Here is an 18,692-nt window from a genome sequence, read left to right on the forward strand (position 1 = left end):
ACTGAATATACAAAGAGTATATGAGCATGGTATATTTTCATTTATTTAGGTCTACTTTGATTTCTCTCATCAATGTTTTATAGCTTTCAGCATAAAAGTCTTACATATATTTTGCTACATTTATCACCAAATATTTCATGGTTTAAGGTTCTCTTATTAATGGTACAGGTTTTAAGTTTTGATTTCCAATTGTCTACCACTAGCTTACAGAAAAACAATTAATGTCTATATATCGATTTCCATACTCTGTAATCTTACTAAAATCACTTGTTAATTCCAGTAGCTTTTTTTGGGTAAAATCTTTGGGGTTTTCTACCAAATATATCATACTGCCTATGTGTAAAGATAGTTTTATTTCTTCTAATCTGAATATACTTAAATTCTTTTTCTTGCCATATTACACTGGCTAGATCAAACAATACACTGCTAATTAGAAATCACAAGAATAGACCATCTTTGCCTTATTCCCAATCTTAGGAAGAAAGAAGTCAGTATTCACTGCTGCTGCTGCTGCTGCTAAATCACTTTAGTCGTTTCTGACTCTGCGACCCCATAAATGGCAGCCCACCAGGCTCCTCTGTCCCTGGGATTCTCCAGGCAAGAACACTGGAGTGGGTTGCCATTTCCTTCTCCAATGCATGAAAGGGAAAAGTGAAAGTGAAGTCACTCAGTCGTGTCTGACTCTTAGCGACCCCATGGACTACAGCCTACCAGGATCCTGCATCCACAGGATTTTCCAGGCAAGAGTTCACTATTAAGTACTAAATCCTTTATCAGGCTGAGAAAGTTTCCTTCTACTCTGGGTTTGCTCAGAGTTTTCATCATAAATAGTTAATGGATTTTGTCAATGGTTTTTTCTTCCTACATCTACTGAAATGATCTTTTTTATTTATCTGTTGCTGTGGTACATTTTACATTTTAATGTTGTATTCAAAATCAGCCTGCTGCTGCTGCTGCTGCTAAGTCACTTCAGTCATGTCCGACTCTGTGCAACCCCATAGATGGGAGCCCACCAGGCTCCCTCGTCCCTGGGATTCTCCAGGCAAGAACACTGGAGTGGGTTGCCATTTCCTTCTCCAATGCATGAAAGTGAAAAGTGAAAGTGAAGTCACTCAGTCGTGTCCGACCCCTCAGCAACCCCATGGACTGCAGCCTTCCAGGCTCCGCCGTCCACGGGATTTTCCAGGCCAGAAATCAGCCTAGCAATCCTGAAATAAGCTCTACTCAGTCATGATGTATTCACTCTTTTATTTATTGCTGAATTTACTTTGTTAATATTTGTAAGGATTTGTATATTTATGTTCATGAGAAACATCAGTCTGTAGTTGTTTGTGTAGAACTGATATTACTTCACCCTTAAATGGTTAGTAGATTTTATCAGTGAATTTTACCTAGAATTTTCTCCGTGGGATTTTATTAATTTATATAATTTTTAATTGAAGGATGATTGCTTTACATAATTTTGTTTTCTGTCAAACCTCAACATGAATCAGCCATAGGTATACATATCTCCCCTCCCGCTTGAATCTCCTTCCCATCTCCCTCTCCATCCCACCCCTCTAGGTTGATACAGAGCCCCTGTTTGGGTTCCCAGAGACATACAGCAAATTCCCATTGGCTATCTATTTTACATATGCTTATGTAAGTTTACATGTTACTCTCTCCATACATCTCACCCTCTCCTCCCCTCTCCCCATGTCCATAAGTCTGTTCTCTGTGTCTGTTTCTCCACTGCTGGCCTGCAGATAAATTCCTGGTATCATCTTTCTAAATTCCATATATATGCATTAGTATATGATATTTATCTTTCTATTTCTGACTTATTTCACTCTGTACAATAGGCTCTAAGTTCATCCACTTCGTTAGAACTGACTCAAATGTGTTCTTTTTATGGCTGAGTAATATTCCATTGTGTATATGTACCACAACTTCTTTATCCATTCGTCTGTCAATGGACATCTAGGTTGCTTCCATGTTCTAGCTACTGTAAATAGTGCTACAATGAACATTGGTGTACATGTGTCTTTTTCAGTTTTGGTTTCCTCAGAGTATATGCCTAGGAGTGCGATTGTTGGGTCATGTGGTGGTTTTATTCCTAGTTTTCTAAGGAATCTCCCTACCATCTTCCATAGTGGCTGTATCAATTTACATTCCCACCAACGCTGCAAGAGGGTTCTCTTTTCTCCACACCCTCTCCAGCATTTATTGTTTGTAGACTTTTTGATGATGGCCATTCTGACCTGTGTGAGGTGATATCTCATTATAGTTTTGATTTGCATTTCTCTAATAACGAGCGATGTTGAGCATCTTTTCATGTGTTTGCTAGCCATCTGTATGTCTTCTTTGGAGAAATGTCTATTCAGGTCTTTTTCCCACTTTTTGATTGGGTTGTTTGTTTTTCTGGTATTGAGTTGTACAAGCTGCTTGTATATTTTTGGAATTAATTTTGGAATTAATCTTTTAGTTAGTTGTTTCATTTGCTATTATTTTCTCCCATTCTGAGGGTTGTCTTTTCACTTAGTTTATAGTTTCCTTTGCTGTGCAAAAGTTTTTAAGTTTAACTAGGTCCCACTTGTATATTTTTCAAAGAATTGATGCTTTTGAACTGTGGTGTTGGAGAAGACTCTTGAGAGTCCCTTGGACTGCAAGGAGATCCAACCAGTCCATTGTAAAGGAGATCAGCCCTGGGTGTTCTTTGGAAGGAATGATGCTAAAGCTGAAACTCCAGTACTTTGGCCACCTCATGTGAAGAGTTGACTCATTGGGAAAGACTCTGATGCTGGGAGGGATTGGGGGCAGGAGGAGAAGGGGATGACCGAGGATGAGATGGCTGGATGGCATCACCGACTCGATGGACTTGAGTCTGAGTGAACTCCGGGAGTTGGTGATGGACAGGGAGGTGCTGCGATTCATGGGGTCGCAAAGAGTCGGACACGACTGAGCAACTGAGCTGAACTGAACTGTATATTTTTGTTTTTATTTCTATTATTCTAGGTGGTGGGTCATAGAGGATCTTGCTTTCATTTATGTCATTGAATGTCCTACCTGCGTTTTCCTCTAAGAGTTTTATAGTTTATGGTCTTACATTTAGGTCTTTAACCCACTTTGAGTTTATCTTTGTGTATGGTGTTAGGAAGTGTTCTAATTTCCTCCTTTTACATGTAGCTGTCTCTTCATGGGATTTTTAACTACAAATTCAATTTCTGTTCTTTTTAATAATTTTGTGTATTTACTTATTTTTGGCTGTGCTGGATTGTTGTTGCTGCATGGCCTTTTCTCTGATTGCAGCAAGCAGGGCTACTCTCTAGTTATGGTGTGTGTGCTTCTCATTGTGGTGGCTTCTCCTGTTGTGGAGCTGGGTGCTAGGGAGCATGGGCTTCAGCAGTTGCAGCACACAGGTTCAACAGCTGTGACCCCCCAGGCTCTTCAGACCACAGGCTCAACAGCTGGGACACATGGGCTTAGCTGCTTTGTAGCAGCATGTGGGATCTTCCCAAATCAGGGGTTGAACCCAAGTCTCCCACATTGGCAGGTGGTTTCTTTACCATGGAGCCAACAGGGAAGTCCCTTAAACTCCATTGCTTTAATGGATATGGGACTATCCAGGTTATATGGTTCTTCCTCAGAAAGCTTTGGTAGTTTATAGCTTTCAAAGAATTTATCCATTTCATCACTAAATTTAGTGAAATGAAGTTGATCATAACAATCCCTTATTGTTCATTTAATATCTTAGGACCTCCAGTGATATATAACTTCTCATTCCTGATACTGTTAATTTGCCTTTTCTCTCTTTTTTCTCTTGATCAGTCTGGGGAGTCTTATCAACTCTACTAAACTTTTCAAAGAACCAGCTTTTTATTTCACTGATTTTTTTCTCTATTGTTTCCTGTTTTTAATTTCATGAATTTATGCTTTTATCTTCCTTAGTTCCTTCCTTCTGCTTATTTTAGATTTAATTTTTTTCTACTTTTCACTAGCTTAGATCTCTGATTGCTTTAAATAAATATTAAATAAAAATCAAATAATAAATATTAAAATTAAGTAATAAATATTAGTTTAATGTTAAATATTAAATATTAAATAAGTCTTTCTTTCTTTAATCAAGTGCTATAGCAGAAAAAAAATTCCCTCCAAGCACTGACTTAGCTGCAACCCACAGATTTTGATACACTGTATTTTCATTTTTACTTATTTCAAAATATTTCCTAAGTTCTTAGAAGATTTATTCTGTGACTCATGAGTTATTTAGAAGTGTTTTTACTTAATTTGCAAATACCTGTGAATTTTCCGGACATGTTTCTGTTTCTAGTTCAATTTTCTTATGGTTAAAAAACATACTTTGTACTATTTCAATCTTTTAAATATGTTGAGATTTATTCTATGGCACCAAATATAGTCTATTCTGGTGAATATCTCATGTGTACCTGAAAGGAGTATGTATTCTGCAGGTATTTAAGTGGAAAGTTTTATAATGTAATCAATTAGATCAAGCTGATTGATGTTATTCTTCTGACTTTCTATTTATTCCATTAGTTACTGAGAAAGGAAGTTGAAATCTCCATGCACATAGACATGCTTGCATACAAACATACGTATGATCATCTTCCATATTCATGGGTTCCAAAACTGAGGAGTCAACCAACCATGGATCAAAAATTCTCACTTAAAGAATTTCTGATGCAAAGCCCTGAACATAACACCCACGGGTAAGGAGGACCACCATTTTACACAAGGACTTGAACATCTGCAGACTTTGGTATCTGTGGGTGTTCTGGAAGCAAGTTCCTACAGATACTGAGGGACAACTGTACATACCATACTGTACAAACATATACACAGTGTGATGATCAAAATGAAATACAAATTATATTTTAAGCTTTTTTCCCACATTTTGAAAGCACTGAAGTTTCACTATAGAGAAATATTTAAATTCAATGAAGCAAACAACCCACCACCCAAGTTGGTTTAACTCTTTATTCTCCTCTGAATGAAAACATACCTAAAGTATATCAATATGCCAGGTTTCCTGGCCCTATCCACCACCTCAGATCCATAGCCAAAGAACAGGTTGGAGGGCCTGGCTTTTTGCCCAGTCTTCCGAGATCATCAGACATTCACTTTTCACAGTTTTACTAAACTGAGATAAAATCTCTTCTAAAATTCCTGGCTTTGTGATACTATCTAGATCTCTAAAGCCTTTTCCAAGCTTAAGAATCTTAAGAACAAATTTTCTTCCTATAAGACACCAGTGTAAACTGAGTGCAGCTCCTATATGATAAGATTCTGCCATCTAAAATTATATTGTATCACTATATAAATAGTAAATAATATTAAAGATAGGATCAAAACAGAATTTAAAGCAAATGATAAAATTTAAGTTCAACATAAATATGTACATGATTAAATCAAGCCTAAGAAGAAATGCAATATCTAAGTTCACACATTCAGTGTGCCTACTATGTGTCAGGCACTATTCCTGGTACTGAGAATAAAGCCATGAACAAAGAAGACAGAGTCCCTGTAACCATACGATGGGGTGGTGGGGACACCCAAACAATAAACATAAAAAGTATGTAATGCTAGAGGGTGAAAACTACGATGGAGGAACATAAAGCATAACAAGAGAGAGACAGTAGTATGATTAATATTTGCATGGTCAGGGAAGTCCTCACTAACAAGACAACAGGAGACAATAAATCATATGGATATAGTGGAGGAATCTTTCAGGCTAAGGAACAGCAAATACTTACTGGGACAGGAATGACTGTGGACATGTTTGAGTAAACACAAACAGGAGATCCCAGTTCGATTTCTGGGATGGGAAGATCCACTGGAGAAGGGATAGACTACCCACTCCAGTATTTTTGGACTTTCCTTGTGGCTCAGCTGGTAAAGAATCTGCCTGCAATGCGGGAGACCTAGGTTAGATCCCTGGGCTGGGAAGATCCCCTGGAGAAGGGAAAGGCTACCCACTCCAGAATTCTGGCCTGGAAAATTCCATGGGCTGTATAGTCCATGGGGTCGCAAAGAGTCCATGGGGTCGCAAAGAGTCGGACACGACTGAGTGACTTTCACTTTAAGTAAATACAAAGAGGCATAAGGCTTGCTAATTTGAAAGGTACAATGAACCAAAAGACAACATACTTTTTAACGTATTTTGTTCCATGTGAAGCCACCTATTCAAAGTATAGTAGTTCATGGTTTTCCATTTAGACAAGCTAATTAGGCTAGGAAAAGTCAGACATTTCCTAAAGGAAGTATTTTTCAAAACCTTTCTAAAACCAATACTGATTTGTCAGAAAAGCCAATACCATACTGTGTTATATAAATATATGTTGTATTCTGCATTTACCTCTAAACAGAAAAACAAAGGCAAAGACAGAGGAATATGGAGATGCTAAGCAGCCATTCTTTCAGAGGGCTCTATTAAAAACAAACAAAAGCAGAGGCCCTTTCTCACTCAGAAAAATAACCACCTGAGAAAAAATTGAAAGCATTAGTCTATAATTACAATATAAAAACAACAATACAATTTTTTAAGTGAATTTTCATATTTTATATAAGATTAAATCAGGCAACAGTATGAATTAATGAAATAAACATATACACTTAACTTTTCCAATCAATCAACTCTATAAAATATTTTTTAATTCCCTATTCTCCTTGACCAGGAAATATACAGTTTGAATTTGTCCTTTTATGTAACTATAACAAAATTTAAAAGATAAACATCATCCAAGATAACTTTTACAGCACTTGATTCACCAGGAATTATACCATATAATCCAAAATATGAATTTAAAAGCCATTAAAACATGCAGAACTTTCTGAATGCCACATTTTCTCCCTCAACTCCTTGTTTTGGTTTATAAATCTCAAAGTCTATGTGATAATTTCCACTAATGGTACATATTCCTATGTTACAAAGAACCAAGGTTTTAATTTTCCAAACATATCTAAAAATTATAAAATCATTACTAAATTTTATCTCAGTTTAAGGAATTTTCCTATCTTCTGTTGAGATGATACATGGCTAAAATTTAAAAGCCTGACAGTACTAAATGCTGGCAAGACTTCAGAACAAGTTGTACTCTCCCACACGCTACTGATGGGAATATAACTAACTTATTGCTCTTGTAGCTTACCCACCACAAACTCTTATAATACATCTCATCTTCAGATTTCCTGGTCCACTACTGAAAGTCATGCCAAAAATAAGTTTTCAAGTTTTCCTTACTTACATTTTCATTACTATCACTCCCAACATTCATGCCCTAAGAATCAATCTCTGACTTTTGAAGCAAATCAACTCCTAAAGCATACAAAACAGCACTGAACACAATAACAATATCTAAACCTTAAAAATTTATAAAACTGACAAATACTGTCATTAAAAAAAAGGTATATTGATATGGGCGATTTCATGGAGTTTTAATTATTACTTACCTCAGTATAACAAAAGTAATATAAAAACATGCACAGAGTAAACAATGAGAGAGAAGAAAAGGACTGACTATAGGAACTTTGGAAAATAATATTTAAATCTGTTCTAGGCTCAAATTATGAAAAAGATAAAACAATCTCAACAGATAAACAAATTTTAGAAGATGGTGGTATTTGCTATAGCAATCAGACTGTGTTATCCTTAAAAGTCATCTGTTTTATAATTCTTACTAATTATATTATTTGATATTATAAATTAATGAACTTCATATAACAGAAAGGAAAAAAAGAAAAAGAAAAACTTACTGGGATTGAAAATTCCTCAGCCAAATACTTCAAAGAGGCTGCTTCTCTTGCCAAGAACTTGTTCCTTTCTCTCATGTTGCCCTGAAGTTGTGTATCAAACTCCTTTCTTACCACAGAAGCAACAGAGTCAATAATCACAAGTTTAACTCCTTTTGAAATAATTTCTTCTTCTAAGGATTCAATCCTGTAAAAGCAGAATATATAAGATAGTGGATGACTTTAAGGTATAATTCTTAAAAATAGAGCACTGCAAAGGTTAACCAACTTGAAAACAACAAATTACTCTTCTCTAAGTTACAGTAGTTAGTGCAGATATTCTCAATAAACATAACTTATTTTCCAGCTCTTCCATACATATTGCATTCTTTTGTAAATAGGCCAAAATATTTTCCTTTAGATTTATTCCTTGGTTTTTTCATGATATTGCTAAAGCTCCAGTTTTAGAGCAAAACTACTTGCAGTGGCCAGTCTCCAAAACGGCCCCCACTTACTCCCATCTCCCAGTATTCACATCCCTATGGAGTCCCCTTCCCAACTGTACCGGGGTTCGTCTGTGGACCAAATGACAAAATAGGCTGTAGAAGGCTACAGCTTCCATCTTGGGATCTTTCTCATTTGTCTACTCTCTCTCAGAGCACTTGCTGTGGGGAAGGCAAGAGACCACTGTGGACCAGAAATGCCACCTGCCACATGTGTAAACAAATGATGTTGAGGCCATCAAGCCATCAGCTACTGAAGCTGCCCCAGCTGTGCACCATGAGGGAATTCAGGATGGAGAAAAGCAAGATACTGGCTCTAGACAGTTAAGGTGCATATCAAAGGAATGATTTCAATGAGCCCAGACTTGCATCTTCCCACACTCAGAAAAGTGCTAAATTCATTAATTCAATATGTCTGATTTGGGGACTTCCATCATGGTCCAGAGGCTAAGACTCCATACTCCCAATGCATGGGGCCCAGGTTCAATCCCTGGTCAGGGAACTAGATCCCACAGGCCACAACTATAGATCCCTTGTGAACCTGCATGTTGCAAGGAAGATCTCATGTGCTAAAACTAGCAACTAAGACCTGGTACAGCCAAATAAAATATATATATATGTTTTTTAAAAATATGTCTGGTTTTTCTTTAATTAACAGTAATCTTTTTATATTCTGACTACCTGGTTTTTTGTTGCAGAAACTCCTATATCCTGGTTCCTCCCTTACATCCTTAGAGTAGTCCCTCAGAGCTATCAGAGAGGCTGCCCCCCAAGCTTAAGTCCTCAGTATGACCACTGAATAAAACATGATTCTCAACTTTTAGGTTGTGCACTTTTTTGAGTAAACAACATATTGTAAGAAGCCTTATGGAGAGGCTCAAATGGTGAGAAATGGAGACCTCTGGCTAGAATCCAGAAAGAAACGGAAGTCTCCCAACAACTACTTGAGTGATCCTGGAATTCTCCAAGATCTCCCAGTCTCAAGTGACCCTTGAGATGACTACAGCCCTGCCCAACAGATTAACTGCAAGTTCTTGAGCAACTTTGAGCCAGAAATACCCAATTAAGCTATTCCCAGATAACTAACCCACAAAAACTAGGTGAGATAAATAGATTATTTTAAGCTGCTAAATTTTGGGGTAATTTGTTAACAGAACAGTAGATAATTAATATACCACTTAATTAGTCAAATCTAAAACATTTTATTCATTAAATTTTTTTTCATTTTTAAAGAAATACTTCAACCAATAGGCTGTGGTAAATAAAGAACACTGAAATGATTTTTCTCTTAATCCTAATATGTAGGGACTTTTTTTTTCACTCAGAAGCTGAAAACATGAAGAACAAACGAATAAATCTTCAAAGTATTACTAACATGCCAAAATCTAAAACAGCATACCTTTGTAGAACTTCATCACAGCTGAGTTCCCGATAAAGATGAACTTTACTGCTTGTCAAAAGTAATTTTTCTTCAGTGTCAAAATATCTGGGAAAACGAGATTCTGCTATCTCAACTAGTCTGTGGAGGGAAAAAATAGCACAAGCAACAATAGTTAATATCTTCTGCCATTTGCAGCAACATGGACGGACTCGGAAAGCATTATGATAAGTGAAATACGTTAGACAAAGACAAACACTGTACGGTATGACGTACATGTGGAATCTAAAAAATACACAACCATCTGGTGAATACAACAAAAAAGAGCAGACTCACAGATATAGAGAACAAACTATTGGTTACTAGTAGGGAGTGGGGAGGGAGAGTACAGGGGTGGAAGAGTTGAAGATACCAACTATTGGGTGTAAGACAGGCTCAAGGATGTATTGTACAATACAGGGAATATAGCCAATATTTTATAATAACTATAAATGGATAGTAACCTTTAAAATTGTAATAAAACATTTAAATAAGTCAATATTTAAGGTCACATTGCTAAACCTAAACCTCTAAGGACTTTTACTTAGGAAACTCATAAGCCATAAGTAACACTAGAAAAAAAGCCTTATCAATACAGCAGGTATAAGCAAAATGGCTTCGTATGATTTTGGAATGGAAGCCCTTCTTTATAATCGCTAAAAGAGTACCAGTCAGAGCATGAGACCAGCCAGGGCTTTTAGATCTCATCTAGTGTTGAGAAAGCAGTATCTCTGAGGTTTAACACAAAAATGTTATTTTATAAATGACCATCTGACTACCAACAATAAGATGTGTTTAGTAAATTAAGAAAAATGCTTTCAATTTCATGAATGAAATATATATTTCAATATTATCATTCTAATAATCAGATATCAGTAAATCTCCATGTCTCAGACCAGAAAAATGATTTCTCAATTAAAGCTTAATACATACTAAATAAATGCTATCCAACTGCTCCTTTGTAAACAGGATACTATTTTCTAAACATATGGATGCTATCCACATTGCCTTTGTGCTTAGTCACTCAGGCATGTCCAACTCTTTGAGACCCCATAGACTGTAGCCCACTAGGCTTCTATGTTTGTGGAATTCTTCAGGCAAGAATAATGGAGTGGGTGGCCATTCCCTTCTCCAGGAGTTCTTCCTGACCAAAGGATCAAATACTGATCTCCTGCGTTGCAGGCCTATTCTTTATAGTCTGAGCCACCAGAGAAGCCCATCATTTCCTTCAGAAAAAAAAAAAAAACAACTATTTTCTAAACACTGAATTCTCACCTCAAAGCTAGATCATACATGGGGTAGGCTGAGCATTAGAGGTGACAAGTTGAAACAGATGCAACTTCACCATTAATAATATAGGAAATGGAGTAATACTAGAAATTTCAAATATTTCTGGTCAAAAATGTAAATCTTTGAGTGTAACTATCTCTGTCTCTGATAGTTTAGCAGCCCAAAACTTAATCATCCAAAGATGACTGGGAGGAAGGACTGTAAACACTAAAACCATCCTATATTTTATGTCCCATTTAATGATACAAAAGTATAAAAAGCACTTTTCATTTCTAAATAATGAGTTCCAAGAAGAGGTCCAACTCTCACATCCACACATGACTACTGGAAAAACCATACTTTGACTAGACAGACCTTTGTCAGCAAAGTATGTCTCTGCTTTTTAAAATGCTGTCTAGGTTGGTCACAGCTTTTCTTCCAAGGAGCAAGGATCTTTTAATTTCATGGCTGCAGTCACCAGCTGCAGTGATTTTGGAGCCCAAATAAATAAAGTGTCTCACTGTTTCCATTGTTTCCCCATCTATTTGCCATGAAGTGATGGGATCAGATGCCATGATCTTCATTTCTGAATGTTGAGTTTTAAGCCAGCTTCTTCACTCTCCTCTCACTTTCATCAAGAAGCTTTTTAGTTCCTCTTCACTTTCTGTCATAAGGCTGGTGTCATCTGCATAGCTGAGATTAGTGATATTTCTCCTGGCAACCCCGATTCCAGCTTGAGACTCAAGATCCATCAAAGTGAGAACAAAATGGATCAAATGACCATTCAGGAGAAGTACTGGAGAGAGGTAGGCATAGGGATTGGACAAATAATGAGGTAAGTGATGAAAGCAAGAGGAAATGAGATGGCACGGGCAAAGGCGGAATGGGCAGATTTTAACAGCTTGGGGAAAATGTGCAAGTTTCTTGATTAGGGAAACTATTTGCTGAGTTAAGTGCTAGTCAAAGAAGTCAGCTAAAAAGCTCTGACCCTTGGAGCCTACTGCTTTTCAACAGGACAGCGATGGTGACATCTGCCAGAAACAGGGAGGGTTTTTTTTTAGTATTTGGATCTTCAATTGATTAGGAACCAGACTGAGAGTACCCAATGAGATGAGAGTACCTAACTCATTGGTGGCAACAACTGAACAGCTGACAGACAACAATAATTTCCTGACTCTAACACTAGGCTCAATTTCAACTAGTGGCTCGAGTAGTGAAAGACTCTGGAACTTATTTCTGCTCTCTTGTTGCATGTAGGCCCCTCAGAAGCAGGACGGTCAGCGTGTGGACATGAACTATGTGGACATCACAGTTAACCACGCTAAGTAACAGTATCGAATGGTTATTTACATCCCAATATGCTGTTGTTTTCCTATAAGCTTCTCCAAATGTTTACTTTAGGAAAATGTATCTAAAATACCTATAAATCAAAAACCAAATATAAATGTAATATTCTAAAGGCCTCACATTAATCTAGGACAATCTTTACCACAAAAGTCTTTTTGGTTACGGCAAGCAAAAGATCTTATCTTTTCCTCCCAGACATTAATTACAAAAAATTTGAAAGCAATGCCATCTAGTGGATGTCTTTTTAATAAAAAGCTTTCTTTCCAAAAGGTGCACTTAATACTCATTCATTCAACCAATATTTGAGGACCTATTATATGCCGGGTAGCTTAGTTGGTAAAGAATCCGCCTATAATGCAAGAGACCCAGGTTCGATCCCTGGGTGGGGAAGACCCACTGGAGAAAGAAATGGCAGCCCACGCCAGCATTCTTGCCTGGAAAATCCCATGGACAGAGAAGTCTGAGAGGCTACAGTCAATGGGGTCACAAAGAGTCGGACACAACTTAGTGACTAAACCACCACCACTATATACCACTACCAGGTACCATTCTAGGTGCTAAGGATACAACAGTGAACAAAAACAACAACAAAAAATCCTTCCCTCATGGAACTGCATGCTACTGAGAAAGACAAATAAATATATATGTCAGATGATAAGTGCTTTAAAGAAAAGTGAGTCAGGATCACAGAACAAATTGTAACAGAAGGAAGTAAGGGCTATTTCATGGAAGGTAGTCGGGGAAAGCCTCTTTAATAAATTGATATTTGAGCAAAAGTTTAAAGGAGATGAGAAAATGAACCATATGGCTACCCAGTGAAACAGCACACAGGAAGACAGAATTACAGCAAGTGCACAAGTCCACTCTTTTGTGAGAAGATACCAAGTGTGTTGGAGGAATAAACAAAGAGGCTAATGTAGTAGCTGAAACACAGAAACCGGGAGGCAGAATAAAAGGAAATAAGGTCAAAGAGACAGCCAGGGGCCAAAGACACAAAAGATTTTATGTTTGCGGGGTTTTTTTGTTTTGTTTTCAAATTTTATTCAGTAAGATAGGAAACCTACGATCACGACTGACATGATCTGCCTTTTTTTTTTTAATAATTTTATTTATTTGTTTATTTTTAGCTGTGCTGGGTTTTGGCTGCTGCGCTCAGGCTTTTCTCTGACTCCAGTGAGGGGCTTCTCTCCAGTTGCAGTGCGTAGGCTTCTCTTTATGGGGGCTTCTCTTATTGTGGAGCACAGTCTCTGGGATGTGTGGGCTTCAACAGTTGCTGCATGTGGCCTCACACAGTTGCGCCTCCTGGGCTCTAGACTGCAGGCTCACTGGTTGTGGTGCACAGGTTTAGTTGTTCCGCTGCATGTGGGATCTTCCTGGACTGTGTCTCCCGCATTGGCAGGTGGATTCTTATCCACGGAGCCACAAGGAAAACCCTGACTTCTTTTTTCTTTTTTGAAGAATCACTCTAGCTACCAAATGGAGAACAGGTTCCAGAGGGGCAAGGGTGACAGCAAGATCAGCTAGTGCAGTCATCCAGATAAGAGATGATGACTTGACCTAGAGAATCAGTTCAGTTCAGTAGCTCAGTCGTGTCCGACTCTTTGCGACACCATGAATCGCAGCACACCAGGCCTCCCTGTCCACCACCAATTCCTGGAGTTCACTCAAACTCACGTCCATCGAGTCAGCGATGCCATCCAGCCATCTCATCCTCAGTCGTCCCCTTCTCCTCCTGACCCCAATCCCTCCCAGCATCAGGGTCTTTTCCAATGAGTCAACTCTTCGCATGAGGTGGCCAAAGTACTAGAGTTTCAGCTTTAGCATCACTCCTTCCAATGAACACCCAGGGCTGATCTCCTTCAGAATGGACTGGTTGGATCTCCTTGTAGTCCAGGGGACTCTCAAGAGTCTTCTCCAACACAGTTCAAAAGCATCAATTCTTCGGCGCTCAGCCTTCTTCACAGTCCAACTCTCACATCCATACATGACCACTGGAAAAACCATAGCCTTGACTAGATGGACCTTTGTTGGCAAAGCATTGTCTCTGCTTTTGAATATGCTGTCTAGGTTGGTCATAACATTCCTTCCAAGGAGTAAGTGTCTTTTAATTTCATGGCTGCAGTTACCATCTGCAGTGATTTTGGAGCCCAGAAAAATAAAGTCAGCCACTGTTTCCCCATTTACTTGCCATGACGTGATGGGACCGGATGCCATGATCTTCGTTTTCTGAATGTTGAGCTTTAAGCAACTTTTTCACTCTCCTCTTTCACTTTTGTACTATCAAGTAGGTAAATGGTCCTAAGACCACACTGCCGTTGCCATCAGAATCAGCCAGTCAAGCTGCCACTACCAGTACATGTTGCTCCCTGATTCACTGGTTCAGAAAGACTGATGTTCTGGGTAGTTCGGTAGGAATTAAAGGGCACTAGTGGTAGAGTACCTGGTACCCTCAGAAGTGACTTGCACCCAAAGTAGAAAACTTCCTTCAAAAATAAGCTTGGCCATTGCTCCCACATGGTACCAACACAACATATACCTCTCCTTTGCATACTTAGTTATAATAGTTATAATTTTTCATTTTTGTGATTACTTGATTGTCTTCCTCCCCTATTGCACTATATCTTTCTTCTTGGTTTTCAAGCTCTTCTGATTTCATGACAGCTCAGGAATGTCCACTTCCGCCTCTTACAGTTCCAGTTCTCTATCCCGCCTCCCCAAGTCACCACCTTCCAGGGTCCTGAGTCCCATCTCCAGCTTCCCCAGATCCTTCAGCCTTTCTCACACACAGATCCACTTGCAGTTCTAAGACCTGGGTTTATTTTCCTTTATCCATTTTATTTCTCACAAAGTTTTACTTCGAAAATCACTATTACTACTTACCATTCATATTAGTTTCCTTTTTTATTCTTAACCTCCAACTCCATCTTTTTTTCTAATTATCCCCAATAGGGACAATATAGTATTTATTCAATTCATATATACTGGAAATTTCCATAGACGGGTCACTAATCTATTCATCCATATTCTCAAGGTGTGCACAGCATATAGCATCTGAAACTATATCAGACCCTAATCAGAAATCCAATAGGTAAAACAAATAAAAACAGACTTTTTCTGAATCAATCAGAAGGGGATTCAGAATTCTCCCTGTTTGGCATTCCCCTCTCCCCAAGGCAGTCCCTAAGTATCTGAAGGTTTAGCACCAGACTATACTATTATCTGGGCTTCCCTGATAGCTCAGTTGGTAAAAAATCCACCTGCAATGCAGGAGACACTGGTTCAATTCCTGGATCTGGAAGATCCTCTAGAGAAGGGATAGGCTACCCACTCCAGCATTCTTGGGTTTCCCTTGTGGCTCAGCTGGTAAAGAATCTGCCTGCAATATGGGAGACCTGGGTTTGATCCCTGGGTTGGGAAGATCCCCTAGAGAAGGGAAAGGCTACCCACTCCAGTATTCTGGCCTGGAGAATTCCCTGGACTGCATACTCCATGGGGTTGCAAAGAGTCGGACGCAACTGAGCGACTTTCACTTTCATACTATTATCTAATTATTAACAGTATGGAAATACAATTGCAGTCTGTGATGAACATGTATGATTAACATACTGCTCAAAGTCATATAAAAATAAGCTAGCTAGTGCACTGTTGTAGAAAAATATATAACTAATCATTCCAATTCATTCCACAGTGCTTTTAAGTACATCACCCACAAGGGTTTCTTTTTTTTTTTAATAAATTAAAATTTTTTTACTTTATTTATTCTTTTTCTTTCTATTTACTGTTTTCTTCCTCCTTGAGAAAAAGATTTTCAGCAATTTATTGATAGAAAATATTTTCCACTTACCCTAAATTCTCTAGTTGTGAATCCTTTAATCTTCCATCACATTAATCCTTCAATTTACTTTCTCATTTGCCTTTTTCCAACAGATTGTTTGTAAACACAAAATGGAGAGAGTGCTCCATACAGAGACATACAGAAAGCTAAAAATATTCCTTTTTCAGTCTTATTTTTCCTGCTTTATCTCTTTTCCAAATCCATAAACTATCCCAGCTGTGGCAGACCCTGTTAATTACCCACCAATATCCATTTCCACTTTTCCCCTGCAATGCGGGAACCTCCATTTCACTCAGGCAGTAATGTTAACCAGCCCCATCAGGCTTGTTACAAATATTTCTCCCTTCATTTTTCCCTCCTCCTCATTTTCCACCCTCATGCAAGGGTGACCAACTGAGAAATTTGGAGAAGGATTCCAAAGCATGAAAAGAAAATCAACAGAGAAGAGGCAGCTTCCTGATTAAGATATAATGGTTTCTTTCTCATCTCAGCGACACAGAATGGATATAATGCCGAAAATGTACCAGCCCTAGGTCTCTACCACCACTGAGATGCAGAACCACTGCCAGCAACTCAGGTCTTCCTGCTTTGAGGGAAGAAATAAACCTCTTGTTGTTTAAGCCCCTATTCTTTGGGTATTCAACTGCTTGCAGGAGAAAGCTTTCCTGACCTACCCTTCCCAGCAACACCAAGTAGGGATCAAACAGTCTTGTAATAGCACAAATGAAACGTGACCAAGCAGGACAAACCTGGTGCCACTCTGTAACCCTCTAAGTCCAACTCCAGAAGGCACTAAAAACACAAGTCTGACATCTACACAAAAGAACACCGGGACCTTTGATTCGATCTGACCCTAGCACTAGATGACTACACTTTTCAAGCCTTGTGAAGAATAGACTCTTAAAGTAAAAACAATATAAATTTCAATCCTTGTCTTCAAATGACCTTCATAAGTTCCTTGTGAGTTAGGAAACATTATTAAGTGACTGAAGTCACTTCAGCAGTGTCCAACTCTTTGTGACCCTATGGACTATAGCCCACCAGGCTCCTCTGTCCATGGGATTCTCCAGGAAGAATACTGGAGTGGGTTGCCATTTCTTTCTCTAGGGGATCTCCCCAACCCAAGGATCGAACCCGCATGTCTTATGTCTCCTGCATTGGCAGGTGGGTTCTTTACCACCACCGCCACCTGGGAATCCCTGTAAACTGGTCATTGGATCTGAAACCTTGATCACTTTCTGATTTGATTATTCTTCCATCAGGAAGTACCACAATGGCTGGTTGCCTTTTTGTGATGCTAGCAGGCTTTTCTGTTTATGAACCGTTTTTACTCACACTTCTGACACCAAATGTGTAGGTTTTCTGTACTAAGCAATTTTCCAATTCCCTATGGACACTAACTGTGTGTCCTGCAAGTCAGTTCAATTCTAACACTAACTACTAGGAGTTAACTCAGACCCCACAGATTAAAGGCTCAGAATCACAAGACTGCCCCGACCTCAGACATCAATAACAAGTCCCAAACCTCTGTTACTTCAGACCAGCCAGCAATAAATTGAGAGCACCACCTGTTCACCAACCCAGAAGCTCTCCAAACTCTATCAATTAGAGGGTTTTGGAAGATTCCATTACATGGGAATGATTGAAATGCTGATTGATTCAATTCTAGTCCTTCTTCCCTGCTCAGAGACTGGGGAGGTAGGGCTGAAAGTTCAAACCTATAATTACATGACAGGTTCCTCTGGCAATCAGTTCCATTTAGATGCAATCCAGAGTGCCATCAAGAGTCATCTCATTAGCATAAATCAAGTATGGTTGGAAAGGGGGTAATTATGAATACAAATGATGCTTCTCTCACTTCTATCACTCAGGAAATTCCAAAAGTTTTTAAAGTTCTTTTGACAGGAACCAGAATGACTACAAAATAACATATTTATTATATCACAATATTCAGTGCCTAGATCCATTAGATTTTTAGGGTTTATAATTTGGTGATATTCTATTATTTCTTCTTCATTTATTGTCTATTAAAAAAGATATATTTGCTACTTAGTAATATTTATATAGAAAACAGAATAAACGCTTAATTTCCTTTTTTATAAAAACCCATTTTCAAAATAATAATTTGCATCTCCAGAATTCTCCAAGGGTGATCAAGTTGTTGCTTTTCATTCTTAATATTACAGACTCATGAATTTAAATATATTTCACGTGTCTTAGTCTACTTCTATTATTGTTCTATTGGTAACCAATTTGTTTCATCTTTGGCCAGTGCGAGCTCCTCGGGTTGATTCTTAAGTCCTTCTGATACCCCTGTAAGTAATCTTTGATAGCTCTCTTGATATCTGATGTTTCAGATTCAACTTATAAACCTCCTAATACTCTGATTTCACTGCAGATCAAATAAATCTTTTGCCTCTTACTGAAAAACAAAAACTTTCTGCTCCATAGCTAGAACTGGCCATTCCCCTATGGAACCCTTGTTCCTTGTAGTAGGAAATAGAATCTGGATTCCATGATCTGAGAGTAACATTTGTCAATTCCCTCATTTATCAAACATTCTCTGAGTAGCCAGTATATGCCACTTGTAGGATTT

General features: G+C 38.3%; 1 protein-coding gene across 3 annotated transcripts in view; it reads right to left on the bottom strand.

Moving 5' to 3' along the window:
- Positions 1 to 18,692, bottom strand: part of RAD51B (RAD51 paralog B) — a 610,539-nt gene that overhangs the window by 559,315 nt on the left and 32,532 nt on the right. For all 3 annotated transcript variants that reach the window (XM_040226222.1, XM_040226223.1, XM_040226220.1), the window contains exons 6-7: positions 9,628 to 9,747; positions 7,750 to 7,933 (exon numbers count right to left, since the gene is read on the bottom strand). In XM_040226222.1, coding sequence (XP_040082156.1) covers positions 7,750 to 7,933; positions 9,628 to 9,747 — 304 coding nt within the window. The remainder of the gene's footprint in view (positions 1 to 7,749; positions 7,934 to 9,627; positions 9,748 to 18,692) is intronic.

The sequence above is a fragment of the Oryx dammah genome, unplaced genomic scaffold, assembly GCF_014754425.2.
Source record: "Oryx dammah isolate SB20612 unplaced genomic scaffold, SCBI_Odam_1.1 HiC_scaffold_26, whole genome shotgun sequence".
Classification (NCBI taxonomy): Eukaryota; Metazoa; Chordata; class Mammalia; order Artiodactyla; family Bovidae; genus Oryx; species Oryx dammah.